A 21,570-nucleotide genomic window follows, 5' to 3' on the forward strand; every position below is an offset into this window, starting at 1 on the left:
TGAGTGTGTGTGTCCCCACAGAAAATGCTCTAAGTGCATTAAGTGCATTAACTCGGCGGAGTGCTTCCACAGGACCGAGGCTAGAGTCGGCTTCCGGAGCGTTGCACTGTGGGTAGCTATCCCACAGTTCCCGCAGTCTCCGCTGCCCACTGGAATTCTGGGTTGAGATCCCACTGCCTGATGGGGCTAAAACATTGTCGCGGGTGGTTCTGGGTACATATCGTCAGGCCCCCGTTCCCTCCCTCCCTCCGTGAAAGCAAGGGCAGACAATTGTTTCACGCCTTTTTTCCTGAATTACCTGTCCATACCACGGCAAGCATGGAGCCCGCTCAGGTAACCGTCACCGTATGTCTCCTGGGTGCTGGCAGACGTGGTACTGCATTGCTACACAGCAGCATCAACCCATTGCCTTGTGGCAGCAGACGGTACAGTACGACTGGTAGCCGTCATCGTCGTGTCCGGGGTGCTCCTGGTCACGTAGGCTGGGAGTGCCTGGGCAGACATGGGAGCAGGGACTAAATTTGGAGTGACTTGACCAGGTCATTCTCTTTAGTCCTGCAGTCAGTCCTATTGAACCATCTTATGGTGAGCAGGCAGGCGATACGGATTGCTAGCAGTCCTACTGTACCATCTTCTGCCGAGCAGCCATGAGATGTGGATGGCTAGCAGTCATATTGTACCATCTTCTGCCGAGCAGCCATGAGATGTGGATGGCATGCAGTTCTTCTGCACCATCTGCTGCCAGCCAAAGATGTAAAAGATAGATGGAGTGGATCAAAACAAGAAATAGACCAGATTTGTTTTGTACTCATTTCCTTCCCCCCCTCCCCCGTCTAGGGGACTCATTCCTCTAGGTCACACTGTAGTCACTCACAGGGAAGGTGCAGCGAGGTAAATCTAGCCATGTATCAATCAGAGGCCAGACTAACCTCCTTGTTCCAATAAGAACAATTACTTAGGTGCACCATTTCTTATTGGAACCCTCCGTGAAGTCCTGCCTGAAATACTCCTTGATGTAAAGCCACCCTCTTTGTTGATTTTAGCTCCCTGAAGCCAACCCTGTAAGCCGTGTCGTCAGTCGCCCCTCCCTCCGTCAGAGCAATGGCAGACAATCGTTCCGCGCCTTTTTTCTGTGCGGACGCCATACCAAAGCAAGCATGGAGGCCGCTCAGCTCACTTTGGCAATTAGGAGCACATTAAACACCACATGCATTATCCAGCAGTGTATGAAGCACCAGAACCTGGCAGAGCGATACCGAGCGAGGAGGCGACGTCAGCGCGGTCACGTGAGTGATCAGGACATGGACACAGATTTCTCTCAAAGCATGAGCTCTGCCAATGCATGCATCATGGTGCTAATGGGGCAGGTTCATGCTGTGGAACGCCGATTCTGGGCTCGGGAAACAAGCACAGACTGGTGGGACCGCATAGTGTTGCAGGTCTGGGACGATTCCCAGTGGCTGCGAAACTTTCACATGCGTAAGGGCACTTTCATGGAACTTTGTGACTTGCTTTCCCCTGCCCTGAAGCGCATGAATACCAAGATGAGAGCAGCCCTCACAGTTGAGAAGCGAGTGGCGATAGCCCTGTGGAAGCTTGCAACGCCAGACAGCTACCGGTCAGTTGGGAATCAATTTGGAGTGGGCAAATCTACTGTGGGGGCTGCTGTGATGCAAGTAGCCCACGCAATCAAAGATCTGCTGATATCAAGGGTAGTGACCCTGGGAAATGTGCAGGTCATAGTGGATGGCTTTGCTGCAATGGGATTCCCTAACCGTGGTGGGGCCATAGACGGAACCCATATCCCTATCTTGGCACCGGAGCACCAAGCTGCCGAGTACATAAACCGCAAAGGGTACTTTTCAATAGTGCTGCAAGCTCTGGTGGATCACAAGGGACGTTTCACCAACATCAACGTGGGATGGCTGGGAAAGGTACATGACGCTCGCATCTTCAGGAACTCTAGTCTGTTTCAAAAGCTGCAGGAAGGGACTTTATTCCCAGACCAGAAAATAACTCTTGGGGATGTTGAAATGCCTATAGTTATCCTTGGGGACCCAGCCTACCCCTTAATGCCATGGCTCATGAAGCCGTACACAGGCAGCCTGGACAGTAGTCAGGAGCTGTTCAACTACAGGCTGAGCAAGTGCAGAATGGTGGTAGAATGTGCATTTGGACGTTTAAAGGCACGCTGGCGCAGTTTACTGACTTGCTTAGACCTCAGCGAAACCAATATTCCCACTGTTATTACTGCTTGCTGTGTGCTCCACAATATCTGTGAGAGTAAGGGGGAGACGTTTATGGTGGGGTGGGAGGTTGAGACAAATCGCCTGGCTGCTGGTTACGCGCAGCGAGACACCAGTGCGGTTAGAAGAGCACAGGAGGGCGCGGTACGCATCAGAGAAGCTTTGAAAACCAGTTTTATGACTGGCCAGGCTACGGTGTAAAAGTTCTGTTTGTTTCTCCTTGATGAAACCCCCCGCCCCTTGGTTCATTCTACTTCCCTGTAAGCTAACCACCTTCCCCCTCCTCCCTTCGATCACCGCTTGCAGAGGCAATAAAGTCATTGTTGCTTCACATTCATGCATTCTTTATTCATTCATCACACAAATAGGGGGATGACTACCAAGGTAGCCCAGGAGGCGTGGTGGAGGAGGGAAGGAAAATGCTACACAGCACTTTAAAAGTTTACAACTTTAAAATTTATTGAATGCCAGCCTTCTTTTTTTGGGGCAATCCTCTGTGGCGGAGTGGCTGGTTGGCCGGTGGCCCCCCCACCGCATTCTTGGGCGTCTGGGTGTGGAGGCTATGGAACTTGGGGAGGAGGGCGGTTGGTTACACAGGGGCTGTAGTGGCAGTCTGTGCTCCAGCTGCCTTTGCTGCAGCTCAACCATACACTGGAGCATACTGGTTTGATCCTCCAGCAGCCTCAGCATTGAATCCTGCCTCCTCTCATCATGCTGCTGCCACATTTGAGCTTCAGCCCTGTCTTCAGCCCGCCACTTACTCTCTTCAGCCCGCCACTTCTCCTCCCGGTCATTTTGTGCTTTCCTGCACTCTGACATTATTTGCCTCCATGCATTCGTCTGTGCTCTGTCAGCGCGGGAGGACAGCATGAGTTTGGAGAACATTTCATCTCGAGTGCGTTTTTTTTTCTTTCTAATCTTCACTAGTCTCTGGGAAGGAGAAGATCCTGTGATCATTGAAACACATGCAGCTGGTGGAGAAAAAAAAAGCGGTATTTAAAAAGACACATTTTATAAAACAGTGGCTACACTCTTTCAGGGTAAACCTTGCCGTTAACATTACATACATAGCACATGTGCTTTCATTACAAGGTCGCATTTTGCCTCCCCCCACTGCGTGGCTACCCCTCAACCTTCCCCCCTCCCTGTGGCTAACAGCGGGGAACATTTCAGTTTAGCCACAGGCAAACAGCCCAGCAGGAACGGGCTCCTCTGAGTGTCCCCTGAAGAAAAGCACCCTATTTCAACCAGGTGACCATGAATGATATCTCACTCTCCTGAGGATAACACAGAGAGATAAAGAACGGATGTTGTTTGAACGCCAGCAAACATACACTGCAATGCTTTGTTGTACAATGATTCCCGAGTACGTGTTACTGGCCTGGAGTGGTAAAGTGTCCTACCATGAAGGACGCAATAAGGCTGCCCTCCCCAGAAACCTTTTGCAAAGGCTTTGGGAGTACATCCAGGAGAGCCGCGAATGCCAGGGCAAAGTAATCCTTTCACATGCTTGCTTTTAAACCATTTATAGTATTTTAAAAGGTACACTCACCGGAGGTCCCTTCTCCGCCTGCCGGGTCCAGGAAGCAGCCTTGGGTGGGTTCGGGGGTACTGGCTCCAGGTCCAGGGTGAGAAACAGTTCCTGGCTGTCGGGAAAACCGGTTTCTCCGCTTGCTTGCTGTGAGCTATCTACAACCTCATCATCATCATCATCTTCTTCATCCCCAAAACCTGCTTCCGTGTTGCCTCCATCTCCATTGAAGGAATCAAACAACACGGCTGGGGTAGTGGTGGCTGAACCCCCTAAAATGGCATGCAGCTCATCATAGAAGTGGCATGTTTGGGGCTCTGACCGGAGCGGCCGTTCGCCTCTCTGGTTTTCTGGTAGGCTTGCCTCAGCTCCTTAAGTTTCACTCGGCACTGCTTCGGGTCCCTGTTATGGCCTCTGTCCTTCATTCCCTGGGAGATTTTGACAAAGGTTTTGGCATTTCAAAAACTGGAACGGAGTTCTGATAGCACGGATTCCTCTCCCCATACAGCGATCAGATCCCGTACCTCCCGTTCAGTCCATGCTGGAGCTCTTTTGCGATTCTGGGACTCCATCATGGTCACCTCTGCTGATGAGCTCCGCATGGTCACCTGCAGCTTGCCATGCTGGCCAAACGGAAATGAAATTCAAAAGTTCGCGGTTCTTTTCCTATCTACCTGGCCAGTGCATCTGAGTTGAGAGTGCTGTCCAGAGCGGTCACAATGGAGCACTCTGGGATAGCTCCTGGAGGCCAATACCGTCGAATTGTGTCCACAGTACCCCAAATTCGAGCTGGCAAGGCCGATTTAAGCGCTAATCCACTTGTCAGGGGTGGAGTAAGGAAATCGATTTTAAGAGCCCTTTAAGTCAAAATAAAGGGCTTCATCGTGTGGACGGGTGCAGGTTTACATCGATTTAACGCTGCTAAATTCGACCTAAAGTCCTAGGGTAGGCCAGGACAGAGATCTGCTGGTTTACATTAGCTGAGGACCTGGCTTCTGCCCCTTCGCACAGGGCTCTGGCAGGGTGGTTCTTGCTTTGACCGTACCAATAATTGACACTAGGGTAAGCGGCGTTACGTTCCCATTTTATAAATTACACGGGTACCTGTGTTCTGTCCTACGGGAATTCAGGCTTGTAGTCAAGGGCCACCGGATCCATCCTGTGCTCCTTTCAAACCTGGATTACGGGACACTCCTTGGCACATGGATTCGCTGCTCCATGCCCTTTAAACTCCGGCTTGGCGTTGGAGCTCATGAGAGTGGGGAAGTGGAAGCAACAGTGAAAGCCAGTCTTAGTTCGCGTGTGTGCTGGATAATAGACTTCAGCCCTAACCTGCAACCCCACTGCTGTTCTGGTCCAGGGCTGCTCCTCTCCTGGGCTCTCCCTCGCCCCGGCCACAGCTCAGATGAGGCACATCTCAACCCATAGCCCCAGCCGGAGGCAGGCAATGCCAGGAGACTGGGAGATGCAGAGACCCAATCCCAAATCCGTTCCTATTGTACACGGAGAAGGCTCTACATACCTTTGCGCATCATTGTGAAGTGGCCCATTCATCTCCATGAGAGATTGTCCCCTGACTGAGGACACTTCGTGGAGCTGATAATAGTTCCAAGAAGCTTGGACTTCTCTGTCCATCTCAGGAGGTGAACTCACTCCCCCTTCCCCCAGCCATGATTACAGCACCTGTGGGCTTGTGCCATGCACTGAGTTTGCCCGTGCTCGTCTCCTCCCTCTTGTCTCAGTACTGTGTGCTTGGTGCATGCTTTTAGGGTACCTGTTCTCAGCTGCCAGCTACGATCCGAGTGCTCTGTACTGTGCCAGGCAGGGAGCATGCCCATTCCCAGCTCCTCACCCTGGTCTCTGCATTGTAGGTCTGTGGCATGCAACGAGCATGCACCTTCTCAGCTCCCCACCCCCTCTTGGCATTGTGTGCTCGGGCCATGTGATACACACCTGGCTGAGTTCCTCTAGTGGACAGTCACCAGTCTGTTGAAATTGGACCCACCTTGGAGCTCACATGCTTCCAAGCCAGCCGGGTCTGAGCAGCTCCAAACATTGTAACTCTGGGCCTCTACGGCACATTTCTGGGGCGCAGACCACCTGTCTGGCCCCTTTCCTTGACCAGCTGTCCTAGGCCCTGAAACCAGGGCTTGAACCTCCCAAGCCCCCCTAGTCACTTCTGCATGATCCCCCCGGCGTCCCTGCTCTGGTTAATAACTTCACCCTTTGGTGACCACATAGCAGGCCAGGTAAGGAACACCAGGTTCCTAAAACCACAGGCACTTTGCCTCTCAGAGCGTACACAGGAGTTACACATCTTTAGGTAAAACATCAAAGGCCCCATGTGCTCTGCCCCCTGAGGGAGAAACTGCTCACCCCTTCTGCTGAGGAGTTCTGGCCAAGTGTCAGGTGGGAAGCCAGTCCTGCTTCTATCATTGGCTGATGGTTGGCCCTTGAGAGGCAGTGAAGCAGAACGGGCCCTTAAATAAAGTTTCAGTCCCCTCTGTCATGTGACACCATTGGTCAGCTTCAGAACCCCAGTCAGGTGGTTTAGCTGGGGGGTGGGTCCCTACTCCCCACCCTACTCCCCTCCCCCAACCCCAGACCAAACTGGGAAGTCCAGTTCTCTGCACTGACCATTCCCTGTAGCAGACCCATTGTTCTGAGGATGGATCCCTTTGAATAGATTGTGCATTAGTCCCGCCAGGCTGGCATCTGGCATTACAATGAGCTGCCCCATGGCATCTCTAGGTAGTCACAGTTACATATACGGTTGCCACCTGGCCAGTTTTTAATTGGCCTGGCTGGACTTTTTTTTACTGCCTTGCTAGTCAAAAGATGTAACATGCCGGGTGTTTTCTTGCTGTGCACACAGGTGACTACACATGCCGCAGTCTTCTAACTACTGGCCACGCACATCATGACAGCCCCTGGGCCAGAAAACAGAATTCCTGCTCTCCTATGAGAATGTCTGACTTTTTGAAATGTGTTTCCCTTGTACTCCCCTGTCTGTTTGTATCCACCTGTTGTCTCTTGTCTTATACTTAGATCGTTCGCGCTCTGGAGCAGGGACCATGTCTTTGTTCTGCGTTTGTACAGCACCAAGCGCAGGGAGCACCTGGGCCATGACTCGGGCTCCGGGGTGTTACTGCCATACAGAGAGTAAAAACTGGAATACAAAGTAGGGGAAAGTGCTTCTGATCCCAACTAGATGTATTTATCGATGGGCCCATTGTATAGTCTCACCTTCTGCATAACAAGCCAGAGAATCTCACCCGGTAATTCCTGCATCAAGTCCCTAACTTCCATTTGACCTATAGCATATCGCTAGGCTTGGAGGGATTCGATTTGTATGTGTAAAAGTCACTGTACACGCACACAAACTGATGAATTTTTTCCCCATCAAGAAAAGGAGGACTTGTGGCACCTTAGAGACTAACCAATTTATTTGAGCATGAGCTTTCGTGAGCTACAGCTCACTTCATCAGATATCTGATGAATGATGTATCTGATGAAGTGAGCTGTAGCTCACGAAAGCTCATGCTCAAATAAATTGGTTAGTCTCTAAGGTGCCACAAGTACTCCTTTTCTTTTTGCGAATACAGACTAACACGGCTGCTACTCTGAAACCTTTCCCCATCAATAATCATTTAAAAGTACAGACAGGCAAAGTAAGCAAAATGCTTCCTAAGAAGTTATTAGGGATTAAAGGATATTTACTTTGTATATTTTGATGCTGTTTTAATGGTTACAAAGCTTTAACTTTCTGAATCTCTGCTACAATAATTATTGTTCCCCCCACCCCCGCCATTGTCTGACCCCCTCCACCTTTGGTAATTACCGGCGACTGTGAACATTTAAATTGGCCAGAAAAATGCTTAAACCCCATAATTTCTCACAGCTGTGAAAATGTAACTGGATCAAAATAAAAAAAGGCTTAAAAATAACCATTGGTATCAGCCGTCAAAGCTATAAAAAAACAAAACCTGAATTCTGCCAAGCCTCCATATTTTTTAGAAAGAGCTCCTGGCTTTCTTTAAAGATGGAGAATCCCCCATGTCCCTAGACAAGTTGTTCCAGTGGTTAATTACGCCGTTAAAAACATGCACTTTATTTCTAGTTGGAATTTGTCTAGCTTCACCTTCCAGCCATAGGCTCTCCTTGTGCCTTTTTCTGCTATTCTCTGTAATCTCTTCCCCGGGGAGTTAGCTGTAGACCAGTGGTTCTCAACAAGGGGGTCTGGGGCCGCCCCAGAGGGCCAGGAGCAGGTTTCAGGGGGTCCGCCAACCAGAGAGGGGCCGGCCTTAGACTCACTGGGGCAGAAAGGCAAAGCCTGAGCCCCACCAACCGGGGCTGAAGCCTGAGTAATGTAGCTTCGTGGGGCCCCCTGTGGCGTGGGGCCCTGGGCAACTGCCCTGCGTGCTACCCCCTAGTGCCAGGTGTGGCCGTGGAATTTTTACAGCACGTTGGGGGCAGTGGGAGGGTCGGAAAGAGAAAGGTTGAGGACCCCCTAGCCCCGCTATAGACCTCAGTCACATCACCTCTTAACTTTCCCTTGGATCAGTTAAATACGCCAAGCCCCGGTTTCCGTGATCATTTGAAGCTCTTATTTATTTCCATCTCTCCGTTTATTCAATACCTGAAACCGGGGTGGTACCTATTGATTTTGTGATGAGAGAGAACAAAAATCCTACGTCCCTGCTAGATTCTTCCTCTGCTGTTTCCTGGTTGTGCTCCTCGCCTGGAGCCTGTTTGTAAAAAGCCAGCACAAAACGTGGGTGGGTTTTGAATGGAGGGGGATACTGTGCCTCCCTCCTTCCCAGGTGGGTGCGACCTGTTGAGAACACAGGTTCGGCAGTGCCCCCGAGTGCCCAGCAGGTGGCGGAATTGCACTGTGCATCCTGTATCTTGCAAGGCCAATCCTCACCAGGAGGGTTTTAGGGAGAGTTTTAGAGAAGGGAAAGACAGGATGCATCCGATGAAGTGAGCTGTAGCCCACGAAAGCTTCGGCTCCAATAAATTGGTTAGTCTCTAAGGTGCCACAAGTCCTCCTGTTCTTTTTGCGAATACAGACTAACATGGCTGCTGCTCTGAAACAGGTAGAGACTGAAGGTCTGCGTGTGATCGGATGGGAATAGAGAGAAGGACTTTAAAGAGAAAAAAAAAATGGGGAGATCTCTCTGGAAAGAGAAATAAAATGGACCACGAGTGAGTGTCCGAACCGGCCTCCCCCCGGGGCCATTCAGAGTCCACATGATGAAACAAGGACATGAATTAACAGAGAAACACATTCATTATGCCCCCTCCCCTTTTTAAGAGACGGGGGGATGCAAGGATTTCCCCAAGAGTTCCGACTGCAAAACGAACGTGCCCTTAGCAAGCCAGGGCGTTATAGGAGGAGTACGGCCCATTCAAAGCAGGGCATAAGGAAGGCCGTAGTGAAGCCCACTAGCTCTAGTTTATCTGATTTTGGAGGGGAAAATGAAAGTTCAGGTGCCAGATTGGTGGTGGGGAGAGACCAAAGGATCCCCAGTACTGGGAGCGGCAGGACAAGGAGCTTTGCCCTTGAAGGATGCTGCAGGGCTTGCAGCAGGGCCAGGCCGGCCTGGGTGAAAGGACACCAGGAGCAGATGTTCTCATGAGAGGAACAAACAGGAGCGAGGGGCAAACCCACAGCGGGGTCCAGAAGTGCAGTGGCCAGGCTGGCAAGGGGCCACCTGCCTGGGCTGCTGCTGTTGGAAACTTGGGCACATTTTGGGGGGGGGGGGGTTAGAGGGTAGGGACAAAGCCTCCCAGAGCTTTAACTACTGGCACCCCATGGAGGTGGTTACCCTCACCCACCCCAGCACACACCCTCCCCCAAAACACCCGCCAGACCTAGACATACCCCCGCAGACCCCTATAGACATATTCACCCCTCACAGACCTACACAGACCCCTACAGACCCCTATAGACATACCCCCCACAGACCTACACAGACCCCCATTGACCTACGCAAACACCCCACAGACCTACACAGACCCCTACAGACACCCTCACAGACCCCTATAGATATACTCACCTCCCACAGACCTACACAGACCCCTACAGACACTCCCACAGACCCCTATAGACATACCCCCCACAGACCTACAGAGACCCCCATTGACCTATGCAGACACCCCACAGACCTACACAGACCCCTACAGGCACCCCTACAGACCTACGCAGACGCCCCACAGACCCCTATAGACACCCCCCACTGACCTACAGACCCCTATAGACATACTCAGATCTAGACAAACCCCTACAGTCTACGCTCCCACAGAATTACACAGACCCCTGCAGACACCCCCCCCCATCTACACAGACCCCCTATAGACATATGTACATCCCACAGACCTCTCTAGACGCTCCCCAGAGTCCTACCCAGACAGACCCCCACAGACCTACCCAGATGGCTTTAGACATACTCCCCCGCCCCCCACAGACCTACCCGGAGCCCTAGCCACAAAAACCTCTCCTCGAAAAACACCCCCCAGATCCGCACACACATGCTCTTAGGGACACCCAAAGGACACCCCCCCCCCCCGCCACACACACACCCCCCCCCCCCATCTCCATATATCCCTCTGGACCCCCAGGCACTTATACCCCTATGGACACTCTCCCCCTCTAGCCCCAGATCTGGAGCTGTGGCCCAGCAGCTGCCCCCTGCCTCCCTGCAGGGGTTCGGCCGACAGGGCGGCTGGGAGCTTGGATTTTTTTTTTTTTTCACCCACTCTTTGTTGTTGCAAAAAGAAAAGAAAAAAAAAAAAAAAAAAAAGAGTCAGTTTTGCCTCCCAGGCAATATGTCTGGAGCCAATCGGCGCGCAGCATCCACCCTGCCCTGCACCATAATTAAAGGCTTGAAGCAGGCTGGCTGGGCTGGGGAGTTTTGCTTCGTCGCCTCGCAGCAGCCGCCGCCCGCGGAGCTCTCAGCGGCTGGCCTGCAGGAGGAATGCTCGCCTGACCCCTTTGGGGAGCGACAGAGACCCGCGCGCGCGCCTCGCAGCGGATCTGGTGCTTGTCCAGCGGCTCTGGCCCGGGGAAGGGAGCGGATCCCACCTGCCCCTGCCTCCTGCCGCACCATGAGTGGCTCCTTTGATAAGAAGATCACCAGCATCCTGACCGACCTCTCCAGCTCCCTGAGCTGCTCCAAGGATTCCCCCACCTTGCCCGAGTCCTCGGTCACTGACCTGGGCTACTACAGCGCCCCCCACAGCCAGCACGACTATTACCCCAGCCAGCCCTACAGCCAGCCCGTCAACCACTACTCCTACCACCACCAGTTCGGCCTCAACGGGCTCGCGGGGGCTGGGACTTACCCCACCAAGGCCGAGTACCCCTACAGCCCCTCCTACAGGCAGTATGGGCATTTCAGGGAGCAGCAGCTGCCGGCCCAGGAAGCAGGTAAGGAGCCCCCCCGACCCTAGTGATCCAGGGGCATGGGGGTGGGGTGGGTGGATGTCTGGAGATGGGGGGGTGGTATGGAAAGGAGTCACTTCTTGGAGTCAGCAACAGCTCTTCCTTCCTCCCCCCCCCGCCGCCGCCCCTCCGCCTGTGTATTCGAATGAGAGGAGAGTTGTCAATATCACACACACACACACACACAGGAGACTGCCTCTTGAATCACACAAAAGTGGGGTGGTGAGAGGGAGGGAGTTGCTGAAGGTGGGGGGCTTGTTTGCTAGATCCAGGTTCGGACGCACAACTTTCTGAACTCCGGCTCCGATTTAAAAGATTACTTTTCCCAGCCACCCACACACTCTCCCTCCTTTTGTCTCTGGCAAATTCCTGACCTTTATTTTCTGTGCCACCAGTCAGGGTGGCTATTTACCCTTCCCAATCTCCACCCCCCACAGCTATCTCCCACTCACCTTTGCCCCTGAAATCTTAAGAAACTTCAGGACAACTCAGGTTAGTTGATGGAAAAGGAGAACCATTGGGGGGGGGGGGGAGTGCGGGGGGGATAGGTTGTCTCTCTTTCCAGCCCAGGCTGCTGGGGTAGAGAGAATGACCCATGCCATGACTGGACAGGAAGATGATGGTTAGGTAGCAGCTCTGGGGGAGGGGAATATGGGTGGGAAAGTGTTTTATTTGTGAAGAATCTTGTGGTTTTTAAAGCGAGTCTGAGGTGCTGGGGGATGATAGGAAAGTAGGAAGATCAGAGAAGCCTAGAGTCTGCTGCCCTAAAAGAAAGGGACGTGGGGAAAGGGAGAAATCGATCCTGCCCTGATTTCCACTTACTGAACAATTCTACCCCCACCCCTCAAAAATAAAGCTTGGGAAACATCCAAGCAGCTGGGACCTGAGGCTGCTTTAGAGACAGGCTTGTCACAACCCACCCCATGGGCTGGGAGAGGAAGAGAGGGGCCAACTCTGAGAACCAGTTGGTTTCCAGCAGATCAGAACCAGGTGGGGAGCCCCTGGGCAGAGAAACAGGCAGGCTGGGGTGAGCTGGGAGTTTGGGGAGCTAGTGAAATGGAGCCACAGGAAGAGATGGCCAGGGACAGGAGAGGGAAAAGGCAAGACAGAATGTACCAAAAGAAGAGAGAGGGAGAGAGAAAGGAAGAGAAAAACCCACCAAAGAGAGAGACAGAAAAAACCACAAAGGGGGAGGGCGAGAAATGAAAGACCTTGTGTGCTAAAGAACAACTCCCCAAATACTCCTTTCTTGCTGTGCTTCTGAAAGCTTTTACCTGGAGTCTGTACAGCGATTTCTCCAAGTAATCAGCCCTTAACTCCTCTACAATTGTTCTCACTCGCCATACGTACAGTTCAGGTTCCTGGGTCACTTCTCACGCCACAGCCTTGGGGTTCTGCATCTGGGAGGTGAGGTTTTCTAGACGGAGGCTTAAATCTAGGGTGACCAAACAGCAAAGATGAAAAATCGGGACAGGGGATGGGGGTAATAGGAGCCTATATAAGAAAAAAAATCCCCAAAATCGGAACTGTCCTTATAAAATTGGGACAGCTGGTCACCCTTAAATCCCACCCCACCCTCCTTGTCTCTTCCCAGCAGGGATAAGGGTCGGAAACCACCTCCAAAGACTGGGGTTGTTTTTTACAACATTCTGGGTGGGGGCAAGTCAGCTGCTGAGATTCCGACATGTTCCCTTTTCACTTCCAGTCTCGGTGAAGGAAGAACCAGAACCGGAGGTGAGGATGGTCAACGGGAAACCCAAAAAGATCCGAAAGCCCAGAACCATTTACTCCAGCTACCAGCTGGCGGCTCTGCAGAGGAGGTTCCAAAAGGCTCAGTACCTGGCTCTGCCCGAGAGAGCCGAGCTGGCTGCTCAGTTGGGGCTGACTCAGACACAGGTAACTTCAAAAAGAATTAAAAAAAACCTTTCCCCTCTGCGTGGGGGGGAGCAAGAGAGAGTGCACTTGTTGTCAACTCTGTATAGCCCTTGGGTTTAGTGGGCTTAGATTAAAGCACTTACGCAATCAGACAGGGACCCATTGTGGAGAAGCCGGCTTTCTGAGACAGTGGGAACAAAAAGGTGGGTTTTCTCTAGGTATTTGGATACATTTCCTACCGCTGTGCTCAACCATGTGGGCGAAGAGAGGCCCAACCCTCTTTGCGCTCACCTGTGTCAATGCATTGATTCCTGACTTACCCCAGCCATCCCAGTCGGGCCCAGATAAATGAAAATGGATTGGCTTTGTTTTCCCCCCTGATGGGGGAGATTTTTTCCCCCTCCCCAAAGATGATCAGTGCTTAAAGGTTCAGGGCCCAATCTATAGCTCACTGATTCGGATCAAGTGCAGAGAACCAACTTCAATTCGGCGTTCCTTCCCCTTTGTGTCGACTCACTGGATTCCCGGCACAGTTTGGTGAAGTGGGCCGAAGAGTCTAGCTCAGTGGTTCTCAACCTTCTTTCGTTTGCGGACCCCTACAAAATTTCAAGCGGAGGTGCGGCCCCACTTTGGAAATCTTAGACGTAGTCGGAGGACCCCCCAGGGCTCATAGCGACAACCTTTCGTGGACCCCCTAGACATCTGCGGGCGACAGGTTGAGAACCACTGGTCTAGAAAACCAGGAAGAAGTATCCCTTCCTCTCTTTGGGCAGTGACGGATCTTTGGGTCCTGTCTGGATTTTTTTTTTCTTTTTTTTTTTTTACGTCTCTTCAGAATTCAACCATTAATTTATACCAGAGCAGCCCTTGGGCTGGAATGGGTAGGACCATATCTGTGGATGCTAACACCACTTGGGTAAGTGGGGTTTTAGTTAGGGGTAATCTAGTGTAGACCCTGGAGTCAGGGGTTCCAGAACTCATTTCTTTGTGTGTGTGTTGCACTTGTGAATATGCTCAAGCTCTTGCAGGTGAGGGGTTGTTTTTTTTTTTAAAAGAGTCTTTTAATACATTAAGCCCAGAACCTCAAAGGTATTTAGGGTCCTCGGTTCCATTGATAGAACGTTTAAGCCTGAAATAGTGGAATCCAAAAGAGATTATACCCAACCCCTCTATCCTTACTTCATCATCACATTAGACTGCTACAGTATCTGTGTGTGGGGGGGGGGTTGTGACCACGAGTGGCTGCTCTTTGTAAAGGGAAAGATTAATAGAAAGGAGTCTGAACAGCTTCCCCCCACCTCCAGATCGGAGATGAGTGAATCCCCCTCATCCCTCACCCGAAAATTGGAACACCTCCAAACTCTGAGGAGGGTCACATCCAGCCCCACCCATAACAAGGGGCAATCTGCTTCTGCTGTCCCTTAAAGGCCGGGCTTCTGCGGATGTCAACAGGAGCATCGCTGGACTTAGGAATGCAGGGCTGGTCATAGATGGTGACAACAGGCTCACTTTTAATTGCCCAGATCTAAATAAAGTTCCAGGTCAGCGTGTTTCCGTGGGCTGTTAGCCCAAGAGCAGATGTTCTGTGCCATAAGGGCCTTACACCCTCTGAGTGATTGCGACATGATAGGGAGCTGTTTCTTTTTGATTCCCTTCTTTAAAAGGGGTTTGATTTGTTAGGGGTTTTTTGTTGTTGTTGTTGGTTTGTTTATTTTAATGTGGTTGGGGATTCTGCACTGCAAGCTGCTTTTTGTCTCTGGAAACAAAGGAAACTCCAGAAAAGCTTTAACGAGGCACACACGAGCCCCTGACGGGAGCTGGACTTGGAAAGCGGTGCTTTTCAGGGACGCTAAAATACTAGCTTGTGTTTGCACTCTAGTTTATTCCCTTGGGTTAGCAGGGTGGATTTATGATTTCGGTGCTTTTCTAAGGGGTGTGTATCGTGCATGAAAGATCCCCTTAAATTGAAGCTGCGTGCCCCATGTATGGCATAAGGCGTGGATACTCCCTATACAGCATAAATGCTACAGTAGTGCTAACCCCCAGTGTTCAGAAACCACGAGCCAGGCCTCCCCCCAAAATCACAAGATCCTCTTAAAACTCATGAGATTTCTCATAAGCATTATTTCGGGGGGGTTTGAGCCTGTCATGAACAGTCAGGTCATGTTGTCAGGCTTTTCTCTGCCGTCTTGAGGGCTAGAAACTTTCTTTATAAATGAGAGCGGAGGTGCTCACCTAATCACAGGATGCGAGGAGCTGGGGCTTTACAGAAACACCAGATATTGTGAAATTTGGCAACACTGACTCTATGCTCCTTTGGCTCTTTGTTGGCTGTTCTATCTTCTCCTTCCTGGTTCTCCCTGTCACATTGGATACATCTGCCTTTCCCGTCTCACCCGCCGCCTTCCTCACCACCCTTCAATTTCTCTCTTTGTCTCCTCCTCTCCCCGGCGGCTCGTTAAGTGGAACAGGAACCCGCTCAAGTATTTGAAATGAACCCCATCAGGTTTGCCCTAGTCCCGATTTCATCACTGTCCTGCCCGGCCTGGTGACTTTTGTAGCAACAGGGCCACTTATAAATGTCCAAAGGAACTCGTCATTAGCTGTCAAAGCAACAACCTGTTTTGGGGACAAACCCCTCCCTGCACCTTAGGCTAAACAGAGAAGCAAATCTGCCCACGCTGTGACATTTCTGTTCACGCGCCACTCCATTTGTCCCCCGTCCCCTCTGCCTCCCTTCGGTGGTGTATTGACCATGTACGTAAAAGGGACCCAGAAAGTCACACTTCCCTCCCTTCCTTCCTTCTCTAGGTGAAAATCTGGTTCCAGAACCGGAGATCCAAGTTCAAGAAGCTCTACAAAAATGGGGAAGTACCTTTGGAACACAGCCCCAATAACAGCGACTCCATGGCCTGCAATTCTCCGCCTTCTCCTGCCCTCTGGGACAGTAACTCTCACAGCAACCCCTCCAGCAGGAACCAGCTCCCCCAGCAGCTCCCCTACAGCTCTTCCCCAAGCTACATGGAGGAGCAGCACAACCCCTGGTACCATCACCAGAACCTCAGTGGACCTCACTTACCGCATCAAGCTTTGCCCACTAACACCATGCATCATACACCCCCCGGGCCGCCTCCCAATCCGGGGGCCGTGTACTAACCTCCAGCCTCCTTGGACCAGGGGAGCAAGAGAGGAAATTGTCACCGTCGCGGCCAGACCCTTTTTAAAACGTGGGTTTGTTTCCAGGACAAAGGCAGACACACGCAAACATCCCAGCCCGTCTCAGGACCCGCAGAGCTGCAAAGGGTTAAAACGATCAGAGGACGATCCACAAGCGAGGCAGGAGTGGTGGCGGGCAGGCAAGGGTGGGGCAGGGTTGGGGAAGAGGTCTTGGATTTTTATTTTTTGGAAAAGATTCAGAATTGCCAATTCCTTTTCACCCCACCCCTACTTTCTACGGGGTCCCCGGCCCCCCTGCACCACCATCCCACCCACCACCACCAGGCACAGTGAATGGGAAGATTCTTCCACCTGGAGATCTGTGCCAGAGACTCACCTCTCATCTGGACAGAGGCCAAGAGACACCGCACGTCTCCAAGCGTTCGAAAACAGCACGACTGGTTTTTTTACCTTCCCGGGTGAGCTGTTTGTGGGGTGTCTCCTTGAGGACTCTGGAAGAACATCTCAGCTGGCAGGACTTCAAAAAACCACTTGGCTTCATCCACATCAGGGTAGGATTTTTCATCACGCCCAGATGATAGAGAAGGGAAAGTAATTGTCTCTGCGTCTTCCCTCTCATCCACCCTTGCAAGGGTCAGACTGGAGATGAAAGCACCATTTAAGCTAAAAAGAAAAATGCAATAAGAGGTACCACACTTTGTAGACTTTTAAAAAAAATTCTATATATTCTAAATAAATAAAGTCAATTTTTAGATATGTCTATTGTACAGAACTGGACACTATAGAAACATTTAATAACATTATTGAAGGGACCATGGTTAGAGAGGACCAAAAGCCCAGCCGTGGGGAAGGGCTAAATTCTGATCTCATTTACACCAGTGTAAATCTTGCTCTAAACCAGTGTTACTCCAGATTTACAGAGAAGAATTTTGGCTGGTGCAAACTGGAGTGCCAAAATCTCCTTACTGGATGAGGGCCAGATTCTGATCTCAGTAACACCAGTGTAAATCCAGAGTTACTGCAAGATTAGAGGAGACGTTTGCCCTTCCGGGCCAGATTCCCTACTGGCGTAAATCTGCATTGATCTCAATGGAAGTCACACTGATTTACGCCAGTTGAGAATCTGACCTTCTGTTAGGAGTCTCAGAAAATACATAGAGGGGTTGTTTTAAAAAAATGCAAAAAATTATTTAAAGTGTTTCAGGAACGATTTAAGTTATTTTGAACAGGGAAATGAGCCTGTTAACGGTTTAAGTTTTCTCCGCACGTCAGTTAAGCTCCTGTCAAAGTAGAATGTCTATTTTTTTGACAAAACAACAACCAAAAAGGGGAAAAAAAAATCTCGGATATTTTTTAAAAAAATAATTGTATTTTTTTTTAAAAGCTGCCGTTTTAAGAAGCGTTCTCGTGTGTTCCTATTTATGTTGCCTTGTATAAATAAGGGCAGATGAGGGGAAAAGAACATGTACAGAAGGTTCATTTGTATAAAGTTGACCAAAACAAGAGTTTTCGTTGGGGGTGGGGGGAGAAGAGAGCTCCCTCTAAAGTCAGGGCTTTGTTCCAACGGCCTTTCTGCTTTGTTAGTGGACAAAACTGTATATATCATGTTAATAAAAATACTTTGAATTTAAGATGGTCCAATTTGGTTTTTTAATCTCTGTGAAAAGGAGATTGAAAAAAATAAAGTTCTGGCCTCTAGAAAGAGTTCTCAGAGCTGTGAAGTGTAGGTTTGGATAATACCCTCCTTAGGGGACCCGTAATATAATTTGGTTTGGAAGAGGATGAGGTCGGGAGTCCAATCCACGTGCTGCTGAAAGTCTATCACCAGTTATTAAGCTCAATACAGGAGGAACTGAGTAAACATCTTCAGCCCATGTTACACAGGAGATCAGACCAGACGATTTAATGGTCCCCTTCTGGCTTTTAAAACTCTGTAAATCTATTGAATTTGGCCCTGATCCTCCAAACACATAAGTAAGTGCTTAACTTTACGCATGTGCCTGGTCCCCGATTGACTTTAATGAGCTTCTCCTGTGTTTAAAATGAAACATGTATGCCGGATCGGGGCCTTTAACAAAGTTGGAGCAACTCCTAAATGAACAAAAGCTGATTTCCCCCCTCTGCCCCTCTCCTGGAGAAGGTGACCTCTTCAGGGCACAGATGCAGTCAGTCAAAGTCAGCAAGAGTGGGGAAGTGTTCAGGAGTGAATGGTCATTGAAAACATGCCCCCCGCCACACACATTCTCTCTCTCTCTCTCTCTCTCTCTCCCTCTGTCCCCATGGGACCTCTCTGCAGGCAGATCTGAGCACTCATTGGTAATAGGGAGTGAAAGCCAGGATTGAATAATCATATGTAGACAAACTGAGAGCAGGTTGATGGACCCGCACCATTTGGCCTGGAGACCAAGAACCTGATACTCCCTGGCCTTGCAACTTGTGTTATCCAAGCTCCCACTTCACACAGGTGTATATGACTGCACCAGATACAAACCAGTGAAGGATCAGGCCCAGAACCCACTCTCCCCAGGCCAGAGATGGGTGTTTCCTTGGTGAACTACTTGCATACATTGTTCCAAGCCAACCTGAATTCAGTTCCTTCTTCCCTTAGGAGCTCACGGCCTCCTTTGGCCAAGGGAAGGGTCAATTGGTTGTTAAATAAACTCAGGGTGATTTGGTAACTTCTGCTGATCATGCTGGCCAGGAGTTTCAAACGATTCCAGCACCTGTGGCTTTCCCATGCTCTCAGTACCCCAACGTGCTGGACTCTTTGGCAAATGGACATATAAGAGCCCCAATGGGAGCTGAGCCCTTCTAAAGGTCTGGCTTCAGCGGTGGGTGAGGAGCCCTTGAAAATGTGGCCCTGAGCTCTTTTGAAAGTTTGACCCATTGTGTCCCGGCAGAAACTCTTTGGAGACGGTAAGTTTCTCTCAACCCATTTTTCGGGGGTGTGGGAGTGCGTGTAAAGTAATCAAAGCAGATTGCATTAAACAACAAATCTGCAAAAGGCAGCTACGTTCTCGTGTGCTCAGAATTGCTCGGTTCTCCCTGTATTTTCTTCTCAGCGAATTCCAGCCAGGAGAGACAGTAGAAGCCTCAACAGCAGCCGTGCCTCCGGCTGGAATCCTGCCACACTGAAGGAAGCTGTAGATAACATCTATGGCTGGTAAGGAGGGAGCTGTGTCCCTAGTGATGAGAGGAGAAGGCTGGGAATCACAGCTCTGACATCGACTCGCTGCAACCTTGGGTAAGGCGTTTCACCTCTCTATGCATCAGTCCTCACATCTGTAAAATGGGGGCGGCGGGACAGTCGACTGGGACTCTACATGTGTGCGTAACGCCACACGTGTCAAAAGTCCCACTGAGCTCCGCGGGAACTGGCATGGATTTAAAGGCACGCAAGTGTTTGCAGAATCAGGGCTTTAGGTTGTAAAGCCCACTGAGCGTTGGTAACGGGCCTGGGATGGGATCGTGCGAGGAGAGCTGCTTTTCAAAAAGGCACCCAACAATTTAATAATGCCGTCAGCGGCACTGAGCTACAGATCCCCAGCAAAAGGCAAACAAAAAAGCTTCATAAGAACGGCCATACTGAGTGAGACCAAAGGTCCACCTAGCCCAGTGTCCTGTCTTCCAACAGTGGCCAATGCCAGGTGTCCCAGAGGGAATGAACAGAACAGGTCATCATCAAGTGGTCCATCCCCTGTCACCCATTCCCAGCTTCCGGCACACAGAGGTTAGGGACACCATCCTGGCGAATAGCCATTGATGGACCTATCCTCCATGAACTTATCTCATTCTTTTTTGAACCCTGTTATAGTCTTGGATTTCACAACATCCTCTGGCAATGAGTTCCACAGGTTGACTGTGTGTTGTGTGAAGAAATACTTCCTTTTGTTTGTTTTAAACCTGCTGCCTATTCATTTAATTTGGTGGCCCCTAGTTCTTGTGTTATGAGAAGGAGTAAATAACACGTCCTTATTGTTGCTTTACCTATTACGCCACTGTACCTATTGCACCTTGCTTCCAAAGACACTGAAGCACTTTGCAAGAGATGATCTCTGATTTGCAGAGGTGGAGGCCCAAATATTCCAAAGCAGTTTCCGGTTTTGGAAGCACTCCATTTTTCACGTCCCCACCCCAAGCCACCTACGGCCTGATTGTCAGAGGTACTGAACACCCTTTACACCAGTGATAGCCAATGGGAGCTCTGGCTGCTTTGCTCAGCCTATCTGGAAAGGCCAGAGCCTTCCGCAGTGTGTTACCAAATCGTGTGATTTTTAGCACACTGTTCAGTGTTTGTCTTAAAGCCCCAGCTGCCGGATTCATGTGATGATGGGACAATCTCGACTTTCATGAAATAACAATGACAGTTTCTAGCCCTGATGGCAGCAGAGAAAAACTGGGAACCCTGATCCCTGACGACTCCCACAGCAGATGGCAAATAAAGGAACCTCCCCCCCACAAGCATTCATTTTAAAATCTCATGATATTTGGGGGGGGCTAACTCATGATTTCTGAATGTTTGGGGCTGGCAGTACTGCTTCATTATTTTATTCTCTTTCCCAACCAGCAGCACTGATACGAGTAATTGCGTCGGGGAATTAAAGCTAGTGCTGATCCATATGGGACACTAGCAGGGTTAGTGGGATCTGGACATCTTGAGTTTGCCTGAGGCCTTGAGGACATGTATAGGCATTTTGGCCAATCAGAAGGGTTTTTATTCCCTCCACTGCCATCTTTTAACTAGAGAAAGACATTTTAAAAGTTATATTCCTTGTTTAAAATGTTACGCCTGAGTTTGACTAATGCTCCAGCTTCCCTTGGGGACGGGAAATCAGCCACAATGCAGAGATTCTGTTTTGCTTGCCTCTCTTCCCCCAAACCCATGTGTCACATACTGGCCATACTTTGTGGCTTGGAGTCCTGTCGTGATGTGTCCCTTTAGGGCCACGCTGGTGTGCTGGCAAAACCTCCAGCGGCTCTGGACGTTAGCCTGGTGCATGAGTTGCTGGCAGGCAGGGCAGGAAGCTGGAGCTCTGCTGATCAAAGAGGGTTTCATCTCCCGAGGTGGGTGTGCCTGAAATTAGATGCTACAAGTCCCACACAGAGCTGAGCCCCACCGAGAGGTGGCCAGAGCCATTTCCAGAGTGGAAAGCAGTGATGCGTCGCCCTGCTCCTCTAAGGTGTTTGTAACAACTAAACTCTTTATAATTAGCATTATAATCTAGTACTTTTCATCAGTGGTTCGCAAAGCACTTTCCAAAGGCCTTTTGCAGATGGGGAAACTAAGGCACAGA

At 50.4% G+C, this 21,570-nt stretch overlaps 1 protein-coding gene across 1 annotated transcript; it reads left to right on the forward strand.

The window, feature by feature from the left end:
- The first annotated feature begins 10,887 nt into the window (after positions 1-10,887).
- DLX3 (distal-less homeobox 3) lies at positions 10,888-16,255 on the forward strand. The gene is made up of 3 exons (XM_077806488.1): positions 10,888-11,209; positions 12,930-13,120; positions 15,911-16,255. Exons 1-3 carry the CDS (start codon positions 10,888-10,890, stop codon positions 16,253-16,255), a joined length of 858 nt encoding a protein of 285 aa, XP_077662614.1.
- The last annotated feature ends 5,315 nt before the right edge of the window (positions 16,256-21,570 follow it).

This window comes from Eretmochelys imbricata, chromosome 27 (assembly GCF_965152235.1).
Source record: "Eretmochelys imbricata isolate rEreImb1 chromosome 27, rEreImb1.hap1, whole genome shotgun sequence".
In the NCBI taxonomy this organism is placed as follows: Eukaryota; Metazoa; Chordata; order Testudines; family Cheloniidae; genus Eretmochelys; species Eretmochelys imbricata.